Here is a 20422-nt window from a genome sequence, read left to right on the forward strand (position 1 = left end):
GGGAGAGGGAAGCTGAAAGCTGTGAGATACCCTCAGATGCAGCGGCACCCATCCCAGGGCTCCCCATGCAGTGGAATGGCTGAAGCACAGTAACAAGACAGAAGACAAGGTGACACCACAGCCGTCAGTCAGACGTGGGGCAGGAGGAAGCGCCTACAAGGGAGCTGTGGGGAAAGTCTGTTCTGAATCACTGGGCAGCACCAGTGAAGACTGAACATACGCTCGCCCATAGGAGGAGATCATCCAGGTACGGAACACTAGCCTTATCAGCTACATTCTCAAAGGAAGCCCTGCAGGGAGGTCCTGTCTGCTGGGGTATTGCACACACACAGTCCCTGGTCAACTCCACAGTGCGAAGTGTCCTGCCATCATGAATCCTGTAAACACTGACTTCTACAGAAGGAACCACCTCCTCCTCAGAGTGCTTCTCTTATTATTTAGTTAAGGGAGTTGTGAGACCTCAGTTTCCGATCCTTTGTCGTGGCCTTCAGCATATTGGTGAATAAGGCAAACTCCAATAAATGAGTAATTTATAACCCTAGGAACAGAGTAAACAACAATATAATTGTCCATAGACATACCATGTTTATGGATTGGAAGCCTCAACATAGTAAAAATGACAGCTCTCGCCTAGATAGTGTTGCTCAATGGTTGAGTGTTGACCTATGAACCAGGAGGTCATGGTTAGATTACAGGTCAGGGCACATGCCTGCAGGCTCCATCCCTAGTGGGGGAAGTGCAGGAGGCAGCCGATCCATGATTCTCTCTGGTCACTGATGTTTCCTATCTCTCTCTCCCTTCCTCTCTGAAATCAATAAAAAAAAGTTTAAGAAATGGCAACTCTCCTCAAATTAACCTATAGCCTTCAAGCAATGCCACTCAAAGTCCACCTGGATTTTTTTTATAGCTATAGATAAGCCTATTCTAAAATTTACATAATAGAAAGGCAAGGAAGCTAGAATGGCTAAAAAAGTTTTGAACAAGAAGGAAACTGGAAGAATCACAGCTACTCAATTACAATACACATCCTATATAATAAAACCCGAATGTGCAAATCGACTGAACAGGGGAACGACCAGCCGCTATGACGCGCACTGACCACCAGGGGGCAGACACTCAACACAGGGAGGTGACCAGTGATGGTGATCAGGGGCAGGGCCGGCCGGTGAGTGCCCCGCTGGTTAACCAGCAATTGGACATCCCCCGAGGGCACAGGCTGGGCTGAGGGACTCCCCTCCTCAATGCCCCCCCCCCGCACGAATTTCGTGCACCGGGCCTCTAGTTTACTATAAAACCATAGTAATCAAGATGGTGTGGTATTGCCAAAGGGATCTAGATCAATGGAACAGAGTGAGAATATAAAAACAGACCCAGACAGATGTAGCCACCTGATTGCTGACAAAGGTACAAAAGCAATTCAATGGAAAAAGGACAGTCTTTACAATAAATGGTAGAACAAGTATACATCTACATGCAAAAAAAAAAATTAGCCTCAACTTAAATCGCATACCTTATACAAAAATTCACTTGAAATGGATCACAGATCTAGGTGTAAAACATAATATATCAAAACTTCAAGAAGATAATATAGAAAAAAATCTTTGGTTAGACAAAGAGTTCTTTTCTATGAAAACAAAAGTATAATCCATACAAGAAAAAATCTGCTAAACTGGACTTTATCAAAATTAAAAACTTTACTCTGTAAAAGGTATTGTTAAAAGAATAAAAAGAAAAAAACAGATTGGGAGAAAATATTTGCAAACCATATATATAACAAAGGACTTGTATCCAGAGCATTTTAAGAACCCGCAAAGCTCAACAAGAAAATTATATATATAGTTCAAAGAAAAATACTGGCAAAATAGAACACATTCTAAGGACTACCAAGAGATAAAGCATTAAGAAATATGGTCATTAATAAAGGGTAAACGAGCTGGACATGCTAAGTCTGGAGCCCAGACTTGGAGGAAGAATGAGTGATGACTAGTGTCTCCCATTGTCTGAAGGGCTGACATATGCATGGGTGGGGAGGGGGGAGGGGGGGAGGTCAGAATTGTTCTATGTAATATTAAAAGGAAACATCATTTGCCAACAAGTATAAAGGTATAGAGAGATTTCTAGGGCTACCAGAAATTTACCATATATTCCTCAACTGCTAGATAATCAAGAAGCAGGAATTTCTAGAGAGTCTTGCATTAAACAAAGGTGGAACAGGATGATCCTAAATTTTTCAAACATTATATGAATCTATCAACTCTAACTTCTAGGGTTAACCTACCAAAGTAGAAAACACTGAACATCATAAAAGGTATCCTTTCCTGCCAAAACATCACCTTTCACTGTGTAAAAGTAAATATTATAAAGCACTTTAAGTTCCCAATTTTAAAAAAGACTAAGTAAATAATAAAATCTTAACAAAAAACATATTGAGACCTATTTAAACCTCTACATCACATTTGTCCTAAGGATATTAAATTTCAATTTAAATTACTAATGTTTAATTAAATCTCATTTCATCAGACTTAAAAGACAAAAGATATAAAAGTAAATTTCATGCAAATTTCTGTAAGCATTTTAAAGAAATCTCTGGAAAAAGAAGTGCTCTTTCACACAAAGAGTGGTAGTCCTCAAAAGAGCCAAAACATCTGCATTCACTTTAAAGCTCATCAAGACAGACTGACGTTTTTAGGAGAAGCATATGGCTTGCTGAACAGTCATCTAGAACAGAATCTTTTGTCTAGTAAACCCTATTCAAGGTCCATTTACTTATGTATGGAGTGGCTGAATAAAGGAAAAACACATATTTTTGAGTCCTAGAAAAAACAAAGAAATAAACTCTTCATCTAGCTTTGTTAAGGAGGCAGCAAAACATAGTACAAAAGCAGCCAGACCTTTACTTTCAAAGACTCTGCTCTCAACATGAGAAACAATTCTAAGGAATCAATGAAACAAAAGGACTCTAGAAAAGCATGAAACTTTCTTAGAGAACTATATCCACCACAGACCACCTCCCTAAAAGAGGCATTTCCATTTTAAAGGGTAAAACACTTTCTTCTTACAACTTCGAAGGGCAGAGTTCAACAGCTGCGCTGTATTAAACCTGAGCCCTTCCAAAAGGAAGAGGAGAGTCTCTGGAGAGAGAGTAGCATGGCCTGCTCGCTCCAAAATTCTCAAAATGCCTGCTATGCCTCAAAGGAAAATTTCTCCAAGAAAAAGCCTCTATCCAGTGCATGGGTGAAAAGCATAAAACTTAATTTAGACAAGGAAAGTATGCAAAAATGGTAGAATTTTTGTTTGTTTCTGGAAATCTCCACCCCTCTCCCAAGGAAAAATGCATTTTGAGGTCCTTCAAGATACAGCATGGAAACTATTAAAAAAGAAAAATCGTAGTTTTCAGCCCTAGCTGCCCATCAGAATCACCATAAAGCTAAGCCTCAACTTAGACTCACTGAATCAATATACATATCTCAGGGCCAAGGCACGGGAATTTTCACGCACACAACAGGTGACTGTGATGCACAGCAAGGGTTTAAAAACCACTGAAACGAATGGAACATGATTCCCATAAAGGAAAAAGTCAGTCTACTGAGTAAGGAGGAAGAAAGGGTCACATCTGACCAACTAACTAGTCCTAGAGAACCTCAGGTTTTATTCACTCATCAAAATACTCCTAACAGACAGCAGGAGGAGGATTTGAAATAGAACTCTGCTCTCATGCCATTACTTAAACTTTAAATCTGAAAGGGCAAAGGCCTAAAACAGTTCACTCCAATACCTAAATATTTAGATGAATGTAGCTATGAAAAATGTGGCCACTGAATAATTCAGGTAGAATAAGGTTCCATCAGACTCTTGGGTAACTAAAAAGAAAAGTCATAATAAGAGTAAGTGCTATATGTAATTATCTGACAACCTTAAAAAAGCCAAGGCTTTAATCCCGAGGTCAATTTTGGCCATCAACAGAGCTTCCTAACCCTACTTCATTTTACACACAGTTCTAACAGGGTTACTTGCTTGCTATCCAAACCCATGAGAAATTAAAAGGGTAGTGAGACTGCTAGAGGGAAGCAGACCAGTGAAGGAAGGCCCAGAAACACTTAAACAGCAGACGCAAGAACTCAGAACACAACACAGACTGGACAGGCTGGAAGGCAGCAGAGGACAGTGAGTGCTGGTCTTCACGACACCCGAGCAAGACAACAGGAAATGGTGGTCAGCGCACCTTGTCAGTGCATCGCTTATGGATTTTGGTTAAGAGGGTGAGAACGCATCAATTTCAAGTCACCTACAGAAAGCCTCTCACCAGAAGTATTTACAAATTTTACAGGAAAAATCCTAACTGGAAAACAAACAAAGAGACTCGCTGTACAAAAAGGAACAGTGGAGGGAAAGTAAAGAGCAGAGAGTCTCTGAAAGAGGAGATACTGAGATTGCAATTTACCATTATCAGACATATCTCTCACTGCAGAAGTCCACATATTCCTTCAGACTGCTAAACCAGACTACGTCCGAGTACTGTGCAGGCACTCCTGGGAGATCCTGTGGGTTCGGTTCCAGCCACCTCAGTAAAGAGAATCTCACAATACAGAGAGTCATGATCTTCCTGCTGGTGGAAGGCCTTGCCTCAACTTGTGCAAAGCACACCATCTGTGAAGCACAATAAAGCCACGCGCAATAAAACACAGTATGCCTGCAAACTGGAAAATCTGTTGCTTCGCCGGTATGTTTCCTCATCTAAAAAAATGGAGAAACGGAGATAAGGTAGGTCAAGTCCTCGGCACAGTGGCTAATGCACAGTAAGAGAGGAATAAATGTTAGCTGCTATTTTAATTTGTGTTCAGAATAAATGCCATGAAAATGATTCTCAACTTTCACTAAGGCATATGATGTGTTCTAGAAGCGTCTCCATTTGAGATGACGTGACTCTGTGTCCACCCACACCAAGCACTGGCCTCTGCTGATGGGTGTGACCTGGGAACGGAGGTGCGGACACTAGTCTAATATTTATTAGTATTAAAATGTTTACTTCTCTTAAGAATCATTCAACAAAAATACTGCTACTGATGAAACAAACCAACTAATTATGAGTATTTTTTATGAGGAAAATAAGCCAAACAATGTAACCCACTAGAAAGCACTTACAAGCCATTTCAAATTCACAAAACTTGGCTTTGGTTTGTCCAAAGGCAGCAAAAGTAGCTGCCCTTCAGAGAGGAATGTTCACCCAGCTTATCTGAAGTACAGCCAACCCACTGGTCCTAACTGTATCTCAAATTTGAGCTGAGACTTTTTCTCAGTAAAGGTGTGATGACCACAGAACTCTCGCCAACCTTAGGACCTCTTACTCATCGGAGGTTCCTGCAGACTCATAATTTTACACTGCTTACCTAATGCCCAAAACAAGGACACAGAGCCACGGGTGGACTGGAGATTGGAGCCCCAAACAGGCCTGAAAACAAGGCCCATATCCCCAGTCACCCCACCGTCACTAACAGCTGCTGCAGACCCTAAGGAGCTGTTTGAAGTGAGCACAGCTCAGTCCAAATGCAGAAGTGACGAGACAGGCTGGATGAGATAAGGGTACATGAATAGGTAAAAGAAGCAAACAAAGCCACTGCGGCAAATGTCTGGAGTCCTGAGAATGGCTATTTTGAAACGGGGTGCCATTTTCAGATTAATATGCTAAAGAGTTAAACCTACTGGGGACAATCCCTAGGCAAGTCAGGAAAAGTAAGGGTGCCTGCAGGCAGTCATCAGGGTCCCCTCTCCAGCGGGAGTCAGAGGCACCCGGACACTGAGACTCCCTCCAGAGCAGAGCTCAGCTACTGGGTCAGCTGAGTCATCTACTGTTCAAGTAAGTGTTCTCCCTCTTGCTTGTGTGTATGTTTTGATTTTGTTTTCTTTTTCTTTTTTCTAATATATGATAATTACGTTCATAAGCTAATAGCCGTTAACTACTTCTTTCCTTCTACTGATAGTTCCTGTTCTCCAATATTCTTTTGTTTCACTACCCTCCTCCTTACAAGTGCCTTACTGGTTCTACCCCCTCACTTTATTCATGTCATCTGAAATGTACACCATTTGCAAATGTTTTCCAAACATTATTGGTTCTCTTCCCACATCCAACCTTTTCAGAGCCTCATTCCTCTCACAATCCAAGGGAAGGACTGTGCTTAAGGGTGAACAGCAGGTCATTTGTAAAGGAGAAGGGCCATCCATGTCTGGGAATGAGAGGAACATCATAAGCTCTTGGAGTAAAAAAGTGGCACTAAAACAAATAAATGTGTCATTTGACTTGTGTTTAAAATTTGTTTCCTTGACTTTTAGGGTTTTTTAATCATGTGAAACAAAAGTCATCTTATATGACCTAAATTTTTATTTTCTTCCCAAATCTGACACATCTGCAAGCAGGTACTCTTTAAATCTGGGTAAACAGTATTAATTATCGTCAATGTTTCCAAAATGTAATGTCTTCACTTGAGCTACCTTAATGGCTGGCAGACAGCCATGTTTGGATTAACCATGAACCGGGGGACCCTTCAAATCTGTTTTCAGTCTCGGGCAACTGTGGAGACCTTATTATGTCTAGGAGAACAAGGCTAAGCTGAGTCACCTCCAGCCCAGCCCTGAGTCACCCTGGGAATACTTGACCTCAGATAAATACTTTCCATTCGTCCAGTCCCCCATATGCAGAACAGTTAACTGCAGACTTACTTACCTTCCCCCATCTTAGCATCTTATTTTCCAATGACTCTGTATTATACATACAGGGTGTCCCCCCAAAAACGTACACACACTGTAACAGCTGACAGCTCAATTTTGAAAATGAAATGTATTTTAATAAACACCGCCTTGCCCTGGCCGGCTTGGCTCAGTGGATAGAGCGTCAGCCTGCAGACTGAAGGGTCCCAGGTTCGATTCTGGCCAAGGGCACATGTCCAGGTTGTGGGCTCGATCCCCAATAGGGGGTGTGCAGGAGGCAGCCGATCAGTGATTCTCTCTCATCATTGATGTTTCTATCTCTCTCTCCTTCTCCCTTCCTCTCTGAAATTAATAAAGAAATATATATATATTTTAAAAAAATGGAAAATAAGTAAACACTGCCCTTGTAATTACAGTAGGTCCTCGGGTTATGTCGGAGATCCGTTCCTACCATGAGACGTAAGGTGATTTTCGCCGTAAGTCGGAACCCACCTACATAAGCACCTATGTCACTCACATGGAGCACATACACAGCCGTAATGAAGTGAAACAGTAAAAAAATTTAAAAGATAACAATTCCTGACCTTTACTTGTGGTAAATAAATAATAAAAAACATAAAGCACATATGTACATACGTTGAAATGACAGAACTTTTTATTTTATAAATAACTGGGAGATGGCGACGTAACCACGAAACGACGGACGTCGAGTCCGATGTAAGCGAGGACTGTCTGTATTCTAAGTGTGTGTATACATTTCTGGGACACCCTGTATACTCTGGACTACCACCTTCAAGCATTTCCGCAACCCAATGGCCCCGCCCAAACCTACTATTTAAAATCTTAATCAAAATTATCTCCCCAAATCCTTCCTAACTGGAGTCTAACCCCCTGCATTCCCTCTGCACTTATTTACTATAACACTAAGTTGATTGGCATCTTAACCTCTCCCCTTCGCCCCACGCCCTGCCCATCAGTCCACCCAGTCCTTCCGTCCTGGTTCCCAGCACTCAGCCTCAGGCAGAAAACACCCTATGTGAGCGCTGGTTCACATTTAGACTAACAAGCTCGAAAAAGCAGAAAACCTAATAATCATTCGCAGATAAGAATGCTGAGTATGTGTTCGTGCTGTCCTGTCAGGGCTGCAATAAATTCAGGAAAATTCGGGAAATGGAGGAGTAAGTCATGAAGTCAGTCTGTCGTCTCAAAAAAATCACCATCACAAAGAATGCTTCAAGACAAAACAATAACAGAAACTTCTGAATTACTTCAAGGCTTTCACGAAATTCCGGATGGGGAAACCTGCCAGCGTGACCACCAGCATGACCACTGGAAGTTAACTGGAAAAATTACCTTCCAATATTTTTACCAACATCGACTTCCCACCAAATGTCCCTCCCTCCCAAGCAGTGGGATGCATAAAACTATGTTTCGGTTCAGAAACCTAATCAACACCACTGATAGCAAAAAGGAATTCACCCCCAGGTGAGAACAGGGTGAGGACCAGCAGGTGACGTCACCCCCAGGTGAGAACAGGGTGAGGACCAGCAGGTGATGTCACCCCCAGGTGAGGACCCGAGTGACAGACCAGCAGGTGACGTCACGCCCAGATGAGGACAGGGTCACAGACCAGCAGGTGATGTCACCCCCAGGTGAGGACCCGAGTGACAGACCAGCAGGTGACGTCACCCCCAGGTGAGAACAGGGTGAGGACCAGCAGGTGATGTCACCCCAGGTGAGGACGGGGTGAGGACCAGCAGGTGACGTCACCCCCAGGTGAGGATGGGGTGACTGACCAGCAGGTGACGTCACCCCCAGGTAAGGATGGGGTGACGGCCAATGGGTGACGTCACCCACAGGTAAGGACGGGGTGACAGACCAGCAGGTGACATCACCACCAGGTAAGGATGCGGTGACGGCCAACGGGTGATGTCACCCCCAGGTGAGGACGGGGTGAGGACCAGCAGGTGACGTCACCCCCAGGTGAGGACGGGGTGACAGACCAGCAGGTGACGTCACCCCCAAGTAAGGACGCGGTGAGAGACCAGCAGGTGACGTCACCACCAGGTAAGGACGCGGTGACGGCCAAAGGGTGACGTCACCCCCAGGTGAGGACGGGGTGAGGACCAGCAGGTGAGAAACGGAGGTGCGGGAGGCGGGGAGCCTCCGCCCCTTCTCTGGGCTCCGCAGACCAGTCCCGCGACCACAGGATACACGCCCCCTGGAACCCGGGCGCTCCCGTCCGCCCGCCCCGCCCCGCCCCGCCCGGCCCGGCTCCCCGCGGCCTCCCCGCAGCGCCCGCCTCTCCCGAGGCCTTGGCCGGGGCCCCGCCGCAGAGACCCGCCGCGGCGAAGGGGACGCCGAGAAGCCGGCAGAAGGAGCCTGCCGGTCTTCTTACCTGGATGGAGCCCGGAGAGCGGAGGCAGCCGCCGCGGCCGCGGCCCTGCGGCCCCACAGCGCGCGCCGCAGCGACTCTGACATTGAGACCGCCGCCATCTTGCCGCCCGCGAGCGCCGGACGGGGCGCCGCGAGGGACACGCCTCCTCCGCCTCGGGCCCGCGGAGCGCGGCGGGCGGGGCCTAGCGCGGCGGGCGGGGCCTAGCGCGGCGGGCGGGGCCTAGCGCGGTGGGCGGGGCCTAGCCCTCCGCTGGGGTGGGGTCTCCCGCTGGGTGCGGGTCGGAACAGAGGTGGGAGGCTGGTGGGAGGAAGGTGCACAGCTGCTTTAAGTGTGGACAGTACCCCCTGAAAGTACAACTGTTTGTATTTAATGAAAAGACCAAAAGAAAATACTTGAATTTAAACACTTGCAACTCATAATTTTTTCAAGGGCACGGAGTAGTTGGGGCAGAGCCAGAAGGCCCTTTTTGACCTTGAGAACCTAAAGCAGCACCTTTGCAAAGTGTGACCAGGTTGAGTTCGCAGGCTCCCGGCCCGGGCTGTGGTCGGAGTGATGGGCAGTCATTGTGACGGTCCTAGTTTTCCAGACGTGGCCTGGCACAGGCTTATTATTATTATGACTACGATTTTTGATGCGTGGATTTATAGGAAAAGCTCATGGAACATAACGTTTGATGTCACTGTATTCCCAGTAATTTCTGAATGTGTGATCATAATCCACAGACACCAAGAATATTAATGCTCCATCTATATAAAATAAAAAAATTGTCTTCTGCCGAAACCGGTTTGGCTCAGTGGATAGAGCGTCGGTCTGTGGACTGAGAGGTCCCAGGTTCGATTCTGGTCAAGGGCATGTACCTGGGTTGCAGGCACATCCCCAGTAGGAGATGTGCAGGAGGCAGCTGATCGATGTTTCTCTCTCATCGATGCTTCTAACTCTCTATCTCTCTCCCTTCCTCTCTGTAAAAAATCAATAAAATATATTTTAAAAAAAATTGTCTTCTGAGACACGTGTTGGAAACATGTTTGTCGTATGAGCTACTGACCTTATGAACGATAATTATATAAAATAAAAGCAGGTTCGCTTGTGGTTTGTTTGGGGTTTTCAAAGAGATTTTTTAAAAAAAAAAAAAATAGAATGCTGCTGCGCATTTAGAATTAAGCCCGGAGAAACATAACCTTTATTAAAGGAATAGGATTAACAGCAGGAGGGGAATGACTGGCTTCCGAGGTGTGGCCAATTGAAAGAAAAGGTAGTACATCAGGAAAAAGGGGAAGAAAGAGATTCAGGAACATAGCGCCCAGGACAGAAAGCCAAGTCCCGGGGAAGTTAAAATGCACAGAAAGATAAAGGAAGGCGAGGGAGAGGTGTCTCTGGGAATTTTCTTTAAAACCTTTTATTTTGAGATAAATTATAGACTTCACGAAAAAGCTGCAAAAACAGTACAGAGAGGTGTGCTCACCCAGTTTCTCCCGTGGTTACATCTTAAATAACTCTACTAGGATATCAAAGCCGCGAACCTGATGTTGAAATCAAGTCCGCTACTGTACGCTGTTTCCATATTTACAATTTTGAGATTTCAAGGAGACATCAATGGACGCACGCAGAGTGACTTCTTCAGCTTGGCTCCTATCGTTCAGCATAAGGGCCTGAGATCCACCCGAGTTATTTCATGTATCAACAGCTCCTTCCTTTTTATTGCTGAGGAGCATGTCACGGTATGTTAATCAGGATTTCCCAGAAAAACAAAGCCGATGGGATAAAGAGGAAGTCCCTTAACCTCATTTGCCGGGCTCCATGTGGTCTGTCCCCGCCCCCTTCTCTCTAGGCACTGACTGTCTTTCTGTCCTGCCCTGGAGCCTTTCGCAGCTTTTGCCTGCCGGCAGGACCTTCAGGTCTCTTATCTACTCAGCCTCCTTGCCCTGAAGATCACAGCTGAGAGCCACTCCCCGTGGCAGAATCTGTAGGTATTTTATAGGCAGGCGTTTCCCACCTACCCCTTCCCTGCTAACAGGGCCGGACTCCTTCTACAGACACTAAAAATGTCCTACGCTGGCTTTCCCACCCGCTCTTGCAGCTATGTTTCAGAACAAAAGGGGCGCACAAGAGAAATGCCTCGTCCTGCCTCCGGACGCAGTTGTGTGAGGACACAGTGCCGGGAGCCCTGGCATCTTCTCAGCAGGAGGGCGCAAGCATGAGAGCTTGGCCAACAGGACAGGCAGGGAGAGCAGCGAGGGAAAGAGCCCAGGTCTTTAATGGTAGCGTTGACCTTCTGAACCAACCCTGACCAAGATACCCCCAGGACCCTTGTTATAAGAAATGAGGGGCCTGGTTGGCTAAGCCTCTGCTTGTTAGATATCCTACAGCAAGCACGTCTTCACCGCTGCTCTTACACGGGAATGCTTCTCTGGCCCCTGCCCAGGTGGACTCCTCTTCTGTAGACCCACCTGCACTCTGCCTTTCTCCTTCAGAGCACCCCTCTGGGTGCGGGTCGGAACAGAGTGGGAGGCTGGTGGGAGGAAGATGCACAGCTGCTTTAAGTGAATTAATTAATACATTATATATATATTAGCACCCCCTGAAAGTACACCTGTTTGTTATTTAATGAAAGGACCAAAAGAAAATACTTGAATTTAAAAACTTGCAACTCATAATTTTTTAAGTCTTCCCCTCCCCCTTTTGTCCTACCCCACGCTGCATTTTCTTTCTTTTTTGTTTGTCTGTTTCCATGATGCATTTTCATGCAACGTCATCATCTCTTCCTGCAAAATGGAAGGTAAGTTCTCTGAAGACAGGGGTCATAGATGTTTTTGCTGATCATTCTCCCTGACTCACAAGAGGGCTCCCAAGAAGGTGTAGAATGAGTGAATGGGTGGATGGATGAGCGAATGGATCTAACTGAAGTTTTTCAACCATCAAAAATAAGTTGGGGAGCCTGACCAGTGTGGCTCAGTAGTTGAGCATTGACCTACGAAGTAGGGAGGTCACAGTTCAATTCCTGGTCAAGACACATGCCCAGGTTTGGGGCTTCATCCCCAATGGGGGGCGTGCAGGAGGCAGCCGATCGATGATTCTCTCTCATCATTGGTGTTTTTCTCTCTCCCTCCCTCTCTAAAATCAATAAAAATAGATTAAAAAAAATTTAAGTTGGAGAAAGTGCCCTTTTTTATTTTTGCTTAGAAAAAGCTTGTCCTTTTTTTTTTTTTATTTTTCAGTTACAGTTGACATTCAATATTATATTAGTTGCAGATGTACAGTATAATGGTTAGACATTTTTGTAACTTACAAAGTGCTCCTCCCAGTAAGTCTAGACTCCACCTAACACCACACGTATTTAGTACAATATTATTACCTCTATTCCCTATGCTGTCGTTTACATCCCCAAGACTATTTTGGAGCTACCAATTTGTTGTACAAATTATTTTTAATGTGATTGTTCTCTCAGGTCTACAGATCTTACTGGTTCCTCATATTTCATCTTTGATCATGTGCCATTTCTGAAGGCCTTGGTGGGATGCTGGGGAGCGGGGCCCAGTATTGCTGGCAAGAGACCTGAAAGCGTGAATCTACCTTTTATGAGACTCGCATTTTAGAAAAAAAAAAATTAATAATCCCTTTCATTTCCTTATTCCTCACATTTCAAATACAGGATATAGGCCTTTCAGGAACAGCAATAATTTGCTATGTGCACTTATTGTTTTTTTACAATTTCACCCAAATTATAGATTCTACCACGAGGCTTAATAGATGTCTAGGTCTAAATGCCATTTTAATATTTCAAATAGGAGTATTAAAATGTGAATTCATTTAACTTTTTGTTTGTATTTCAAGCATGGTGGCCAAAAGAAACATTTAGTTTAGTCCTTCTGATGGCATGTGAAATTTACAGTGGATCTGAAGTTGTCTGGTTTTAATTTTTTCCCCTTGCACATGGGTCTTCAATAAAGCATCCCGAAGAAAATAAATTAAAACCAGACATTTCTATCAGAAGTTTCACATGCAATCGCTAGAGGCAGGAAAATATTTCACCATCACTTTTTGGCTACAAACTAATATTTTAAATCACATTTTATTTTTCACTGCTCATTTCATTGAAAACCTTGAATTAATACATTATCATCTTATAAAATTATTATTTTATTTGGCAGGGCTGCTGAGTCTTTGGCAACAAGCGAAATGATTTCTACCTATAGTGAAGAACTGCCACTTCAAATTATTTTTGGAAAAAAAAAAAAGGGTCCAAGCAATCAGGATACGGAAGAACTCGTGGCATTTTCCCACATAAATTTGCTCACATGCCCCATCACAGTCTGGCATCCTGATCCTAACTTCTCAAACTTCACATGCAGAAAACCAAACCAATTATCTTCCTTCCCTTTCGCTTACCCACAGCAAATCTGTTCCTCCCGTCCAGAATTCTGTCTTGGCAAAACACTCCCATCTTCCTTCCAGTATGAGATGTCGTCGTCTGTAAAATGCATCATTATTTTCTGGATTATTAAATACAAATAAAAAAAATATGCAACAAGCCATTACACACAACCAACTATATATCATATATCCCAATTTCAGAGAGGTACAATGTGGGGAAATGCACATTTTTTAGGAACAAAAAAATATAATCATTGCCTAGCCCAATGCATTTTCCTTCCTTTGTCCTTATTTATTATTTATTGGTCTCTGGAATAAAGACTTTATTTTTCAGCCTCTCTCTTGCTAGAAATAGCCCTGTAACCAGTTCCGGCCAATGAAACAAAAGGAAAATTGTCATGTGATAACCGGGAAGCCTTCTTTAAACAAAGAGAGCAGTTGCACCCCCTCCCCCTCCCCCTTTTGTCTACCTCCTCTATTGCCCTGCTCCCCAGATGTGAAGGTGAAGGCTCGGGCCATCCAGACAAGATGCCCACGATGAGCAAAGAATGAGGTGGACCAGCCCAGACCTTCCATCCATCCTCGGGTCCCCTCAGAGCTGCTGTCCTCTCATCCTTCCTCCATCTCCCTGTTCCCTCTCTTGGTGAGAACTCCCCTCCTTACCAGATTAAACCCCGTGGCCAATGTCATCCTCATTTTCTTGCTCACACTCCCAGCTCCCCTGCCCCCTCACTTTCTTACACTCCGTGCAACTTCCACCTCCGTCAAGTCCGACTCGATCTCGCCTGCATCTGCCCCCGTGCATCTGAACACGACTGGGAAGAGCCCGAAACCACACTGATTGGGCTCCCGGGGCAGGAACCTCAAAGTGGTCCTTCATGCTACCTGGACAGCCTATCAAACCTCCTCTGTTCTACACGCAGGTGTTCTGAGCCCGTTCATGTTCTCACTTCTTTAGATGCCTGGCACTTTCTTCTCACTCCTCCAACCACGCCTACCGCTTCTCCCACGCCCCCTTCCTGCTGATGACTTTCCCACATCCCCGAGGAAACTGAGTTAATCAAAAGCACCACCGTGTCACTCACCAGCCACTGCGCTGGAAGACTGCCCTCCCTCCGCTGCTGCGGATGAAAGGGAACCCCAGGCGTGCCCAGGCCCCAGCCCCAGCACCTGCCCTCCCAGAGAGCCGCCCCCTGAGCTCATTTTCCGGCACCTCTACCCCTTCCTCCCTCCAGCATGCCTCCTTCACGAGCCCCTGGGACACTCGCTCAGCTCACAAGCATGTGGTTTATTTATGTATTACTTTTAAAAACATTTTAAGTTGACTTTTTTAGAGAGAGAGTAAGGGAGAGGGAGAGAGGGAGAAACATTAACCTGAGGCTGCCTTCTGCACACACGCTGACCAGGAATTGACCCAGCCACCTTTCCCTGCGTGGGACAAGGCCCAACCAACTGAGCCACACCGGCCAGGGCCACTCTCCCATTCAGAAAGCAAAGCTTGCCCGGGGCCGGTTGAGCCACCATCCCCGCACCAGAGGGTGGCGAATTTGATTCCTGATCAGGGCACATGCTCAGGTTGAGGGTTCGATTCCGGGTTGGGGTGTATGCTGGAGGCAACTGATTAATGTTTCTCACATTGATATTTTGGCCTCTCTCTCTCCCCCTTCTTCTCTCTAAAAAAAATTAAAAGGTAACTTCCATTGACTCAGTCTATTGCACCAACTACTGCCCCGTCTCTTTGCCATGATAACCCCTTAGAGCAGCGGTTCTCCACCTGTGGGCCGCGACCCCTTTGGCGGTCGAACGACCCTTCTACAGGGGTCGCCTAAGACCATCCTGCAGATCAGATATTTACATTAGATCCATAACAGTAGCAACATGACAGTTATGAAGTAGCCACGACAATAACTTTATGGTTGGGTCCCAACAGGAGGAACCGTATTTAAAGGGCCAGAAGGTTGAGAACTGCTGCCCTAAGGCACTGCCTGTGTGCGCTGTGCCAGCTTGCCCATGCTCCGGCCACTCTCTGCAACTGCTCTTTTAGGAGCAGCAACGTCCTCCCGCTGCTAAATCCAATGGTCCATTCACAGACTTTATCTCATTTGACCTTTCATTTGACACAGCTGATGACTCAGTTCTCAAAACACTAGCTCCCCAGGCCTCCATGCTGTCCTCGCTCTCCTCCCACTTAATTTACAAGCTGCTCATCAGCCTCCATGCTGGCTCCCCTCTGCGCCCACAGCTAATGCTGGAGTGACCAGGAGTGCCCGGGGGTACGGGGGCGGGGTGTGTGTGTGTGTGTGTGTGTGTGTGTGTGTGTGCCCGGGCAAGATCCCTGCATGGCCGTTCCTCTCCCGGGACAGCCTCCTTCCGCCTCATGGCTTTTCAGTGTTATCTATTTACCGACAGCTCCCGACCTTTATCTCCAGCTCCTTCTTTTCTAATGAATTGAAGACCTTTATTTCCACTTTTTTACTGAATTTCCTCATTGGATATTTAATCGATAAAGCAAACTTAACCTGTCCCACGCTGAATTCCTGATCTCCTCCTAATCTGTCCCCCCACAGCCTTCCCGTCTTAACTAATGGGAACGCCATTGCTTTGGTTGCTCGAGTTTTCGAGTTAGCCTGACTCCCTCTCTTTGGTAGACCGGTTCCGACACACGCGGGTGTTTCTGAGAAATGATTCCATACTGCAGAGTTCATAGAGTCCCTGCACATGAGATCAGACAACAGTCAAACACCTAAACAGTTACCAGAAACTACCTTAATAACTTTCTTTTTTATTTTTTAAATATATTTTTATTGATTTCAGAGAGGAAGGGAGAGGGAGAGAGAGATAGAAACATCAATGATGAGAGAGAATCATTGGTGGGCTGCCTATTGCACGCCCCCTACTGGGGATGTAGCCCACAACCCAGGCATGTGCCCTTGATCAGAATTGAACCCGGAACCCTTCAGTCTGTGGGCCGATGCTCTGTCCACTGAGCCACACCAGCTTGGGCCTTAATGACGTTCAACCATCAGCCCTGGAAGATGTCCAGAAGAACATGGGGGGAAATAAAACCTGTACAGATACAGAGGAACACAGGCTCCTCACTACCCTCAGACTTTGGCTGCTTCCCATAATGCCTCTCTTTACCTCTCACTCCAACACATTCCTTAGGCTCCGCTTGGAGCTATCGCGGTCATGTGGCCACTTCTCACTACCCCAACTGCCCGCTCACAGGTCAGCGCTGCCACCATCTCCTGCCTGGATGCTGCTCAAATCCGTTAACAGGCTTCCTTTTCTCATCTTTGCCTGCGGAGTGTGGCTAACGCAGCTGCTGCATGGTCTTTTAAAATGTAAGGCAATTCCTGTGGCCCCCTTGCTCAAACCCTGCAGGGGGCCCTCACTTCGGAGACAACCTCCCTACAGCACCTCTCTCACCTCAGCAACCTGCTATTGTCTCCTTCCTGCCCGGTGATTGTCTTTGATTGTCTTCCACACGCCAGGCCCTTTCTCTCCACGGGGCCTCCTCGGCCTGGAGTACACTCCCCCCAGATACCCACATAGCTAACGCCCTCCGCTCTTAGGTCTTTGATCAAATGTCACCTTTGGGACCAGGCTTTCCCAAACACACATCATACACACGTATCAGTCAATGTCCTGCCAGGAAAACAGAAACCACTTCAGATATTTCAAACGGAGGAAATTTAATTCAGGGAGTTGTTTACACAGGTGACGGGGCTGCCGGGGAGCCAAACAAGGGGGCTCAGGAGACAACTCAGATAACAGAATCAGCAGGAGCTGAGCACCGCAGGCCCGAAGCGAGGCGGGGTCCTCCAGTGGGATCGGAAACCAGAGCAGAGAGGCTGGGGGGCGGGGGGGGGGGGGGGGGGGGGGGAGGGCTGGGACCAGGGAGGGAGGGGCGAGTTAGTAGCACAGGCTCAGGGAAAAGTGCCGGAGGCCACCCCCACGCTGGAGAGGGGGAGTAGAGAAGTACCACTCGGAGAAATATCTTCAGTTTCCCCTTTTCTCCTGAACCCACAAAAGATGTTAAAATATCTATTGACAATGAACAGAATTGGGCTTACCCATCCATCATCAGCAAGACTAACCGGATAGTAATCTGTGCGTCAGGTAACGTTTCTCTTCGGTCCTTTAGTTTCTGTATGCTAGTGAAGGTAATGCTAACTGCCTTCACAAATAAACCCCCAATCCTCGGCGGCTCCTGAGCACAAACAAAGCATCGCTCACATCAGTGAACCAGGGAGTTCCGTCAGGCCAAGGGCCCGGACTGCAGCCGCCCAGGTCCTGGAGGTCTTCCATGTGCCCGTGGGTGAGAGGGGGTACCCAGTCGAGGACTGGGAAGTTCTGGACTTGGCCGGCAGGCATCACTCCTACCCTCATGTCACTGGCCACGATTCCGTCGCACAGCAACGCTTACCTGCAAGAAGAATTCTGGGAAAAGTGGCAAATCGGTGGGCTTTGAAGGAAAAGGAAATGGACTTGGGTCAACACGTGATCTGCTCTTCTGTTACTCCTCACCGAGGATATTTTCCCATTGATTTTTAGAGAGACTGGAAGGGACAGGGAGAGACGGAGAGAAACATCGATGTGAGAGAGACGCCTTGATTGGCTGCCTCCAGCATGGACCCCAACCAGGCCCAGGGAACCTACCACCAAGTTATGTGCCCTTGACTGGATTTGAACCTGGGACCCTTTAGTTTGTGGGCTGACACTCTACCCACTGAGCAAAACCGGCTAGGGCAGCCGTGGGCAAACTACGGCCCGCGGGCCGGATCTGGCCCATTTGAAATGAATAAAACTATTGAAAAAAAAGACTGTACCCTTTTATGGAATGATGTTTACTTTGAATTTATATTAGTTCACACAAACACTCCATCCATGCTTTTGTTCCGGCCCCCGGTCCAGTGTAAGAACCCATTGTGGCCCTCGAGTCAGAAAGTTTGCCCACCCCTGAGCTAGGCCACAGCCCGCTCTTCTGATTACCGCACCTTTCCGTCCTCTTCTCTGCTTGCACATAGGAAACGCTCGCTTCCTTCCCAAGCAAAACAAACCAGAGTTTCATGCAGACGCTGCATCCAGATGAAGTCCGTATGGATGCACCCACGTGTAGCGCACCCACACGAACCAAGACAAGTTGTATGTCCCCCACGTCCATCAACATACACACAAGTTACAGCAGTGGAACGGGGCAGCTAGCTGTAATAAACACTCGTGTTTGGGCCGGGAGAGCGTCAGGGAGGCACAGCCATGGTGGGTCGTCACGACTGTGATGTTCTGCTGAGCCGGCATCACGAAGGCCTTGACCTGGATGAGACCCTGATTCCTCTCTGGCAGGAAGTCCCTTGGCCATCGTCCTCGGTGGCTCCAGGCCCTGCCCTCTGGAGGTTCTTCCTTGTTCAGCACCCTCCGTAGACACAGCCGACATGCGCCCTTCTCGGGGGCTGCCCGTTTTACTGCTTCCTCCGGATGCTATAGTTCGGGCTCGTACTTGTGTTGCCAGTTCAGTTCCTTCGGAGTCATAGTCGGTTTCTGATCTATGTGCCTTTCAGTCGGTTCCATGCAACAGTCACGAAGGTGCTTGTTGGACATCACTCTCAAGCCTCACTTAGTTGCTTCCTTGTCTCTTATGAAAATAGTGCAGTTACATGCAGCAACCGAGTGACCCTCGCTCATTCCTTGTGGGGTGCGGGTGAGACACCCCCACTGAGCCATTGCCCCGTGGCACAAGCATGAGCAGAGACATGGCTGGGTTTTAAGCGAAGTTTAGGGCTGACTGTTACACAGCAGTTGATAAACTACATTATATTGTGACTTTTCCTACCACACCTATAATCCCGTTTTTGCCTCAGAATGAGTTATGTCAATGCCATTAATATTTAGGCAGGGACGTAGGTGTAAGCCGTGACTGTCCCGGGCCAAGCAGCACACATTGGCCCTTTCTTGTCAAACATTTTCCTTTTTTAGTTTTTCCTGTTCTGTAGGGCTTAGAAGGGGTTGACTTTTCCAACCCTTCAAGGAACTAAATTTCTGGAGTCTCTTTATCCCCTTTCATTTCTGTTTGCCAACTGCAGTTCTTTTCTACGCACATCAGCTTCCGTGGTGGCTGCCGAAAGTGGCCACCCTGACTTTTCCGGTCCTTTCCGCGAGTGCCCAGGGTCCACGTGCCCGGGGTCCACGTGCCCAGGGTCCGCGCTCAGCCGCCTTCCTTTGGGTTCTCGAGGCGATGGTTCTACCGCGTCTCTTCTTTGTCGATGTCCTGGTTCTGCGCCTCCCCAGCCACTCAGCTGCCTCACTTGACGCTCAGCTACCAGCCAATGTCAGGAGTCTGGCCTTGCTATTTTCAGCGAATCTCCGCTTCCAAGAAGTTTATTTCTCACTCACAGGGTGCTTAGAACAAGCGCCCCTGATCTGGGGCAGCTCCCCTCCGAGCAGAGGCGGCTGGTCCACCTGGCGGCCCTTCCTCTTCAGGTGTGTTCCGTCTCCCGGCTCCTGGTCGGGCTGGCGGGGGTGGGGGGAGTGGGAGGGGTGGGGGGTGGATTGGGGGGGACATGCACAGAGGAGCAGATGCGGGAGCTGCTGAGGACCTGAGCCTGCGTTCTCCCTGCTGCACGCACTGTTAGCTGCGCTCGGCCCACTGAGGGAAGGATACTGCAGGGAGGCTGGGATGTGCGGGCTGGCTGTGTGCGCGGGACATACAATGTAAAAAGGAAAAGAGCCTTAGCCGGTTTGGCTCAGTGGATAGAGCGTCGGCCTGCAGACTGAAAGGTCCCAGGTTTGATTCTGGTCAAGGGCATGGACCTTGGTGGTGGGCACATCCCTAGTGGGGGGTGTGCAGGAGGCAGCTGATCGATGTTTCTAACTCTCTATCTCTCTCCTTTCCTCTCTGTAAAACATCAATAAAATATATTTTTTTTAAAAAAAGAGAAGAAAAGTAACGCG

At 47.2% G+C, this 20422-nt stretch overlaps 1 protein-coding gene across 1 annotated transcript in view; it reads right to left on the reverse strand.

Annotated features, from left to right (window-relative positions):
- NDUFS4 (NADH:ubiquinone oxidoreductase subunit S4) overlaps nucleotides 1-9248 on the reverse strand; it is a 62592-nt gene extending 53344 nt beyond the window's left edge. The window contains exon 1 of the mRNA XM_081088999.1: nucleotides 9101-9248. Coding sequence (XP_080945125.1) covers nucleotides 9101-9198 — 98 coding nt within the window. The 5' untranslated portion in view covers nucleotides 9199-9248. The remainder of the gene's footprint in view (nucleotides 1-9100) is intronic.
- Between the last annotated feature and the right edge of the window lie 11174 nt (nucleotides 9249-20422).

Source organism: Myotis nattereri, assembly GCF_964212035.1.
Source record: "Myotis nattereri genome assembly, chromosome: 4".
Lineage (NCBI taxonomy): Eukaryota > Metazoa > Chordata > Mammalia > Chiroptera > Vespertilionidae > Myotis > Myotis nattereri.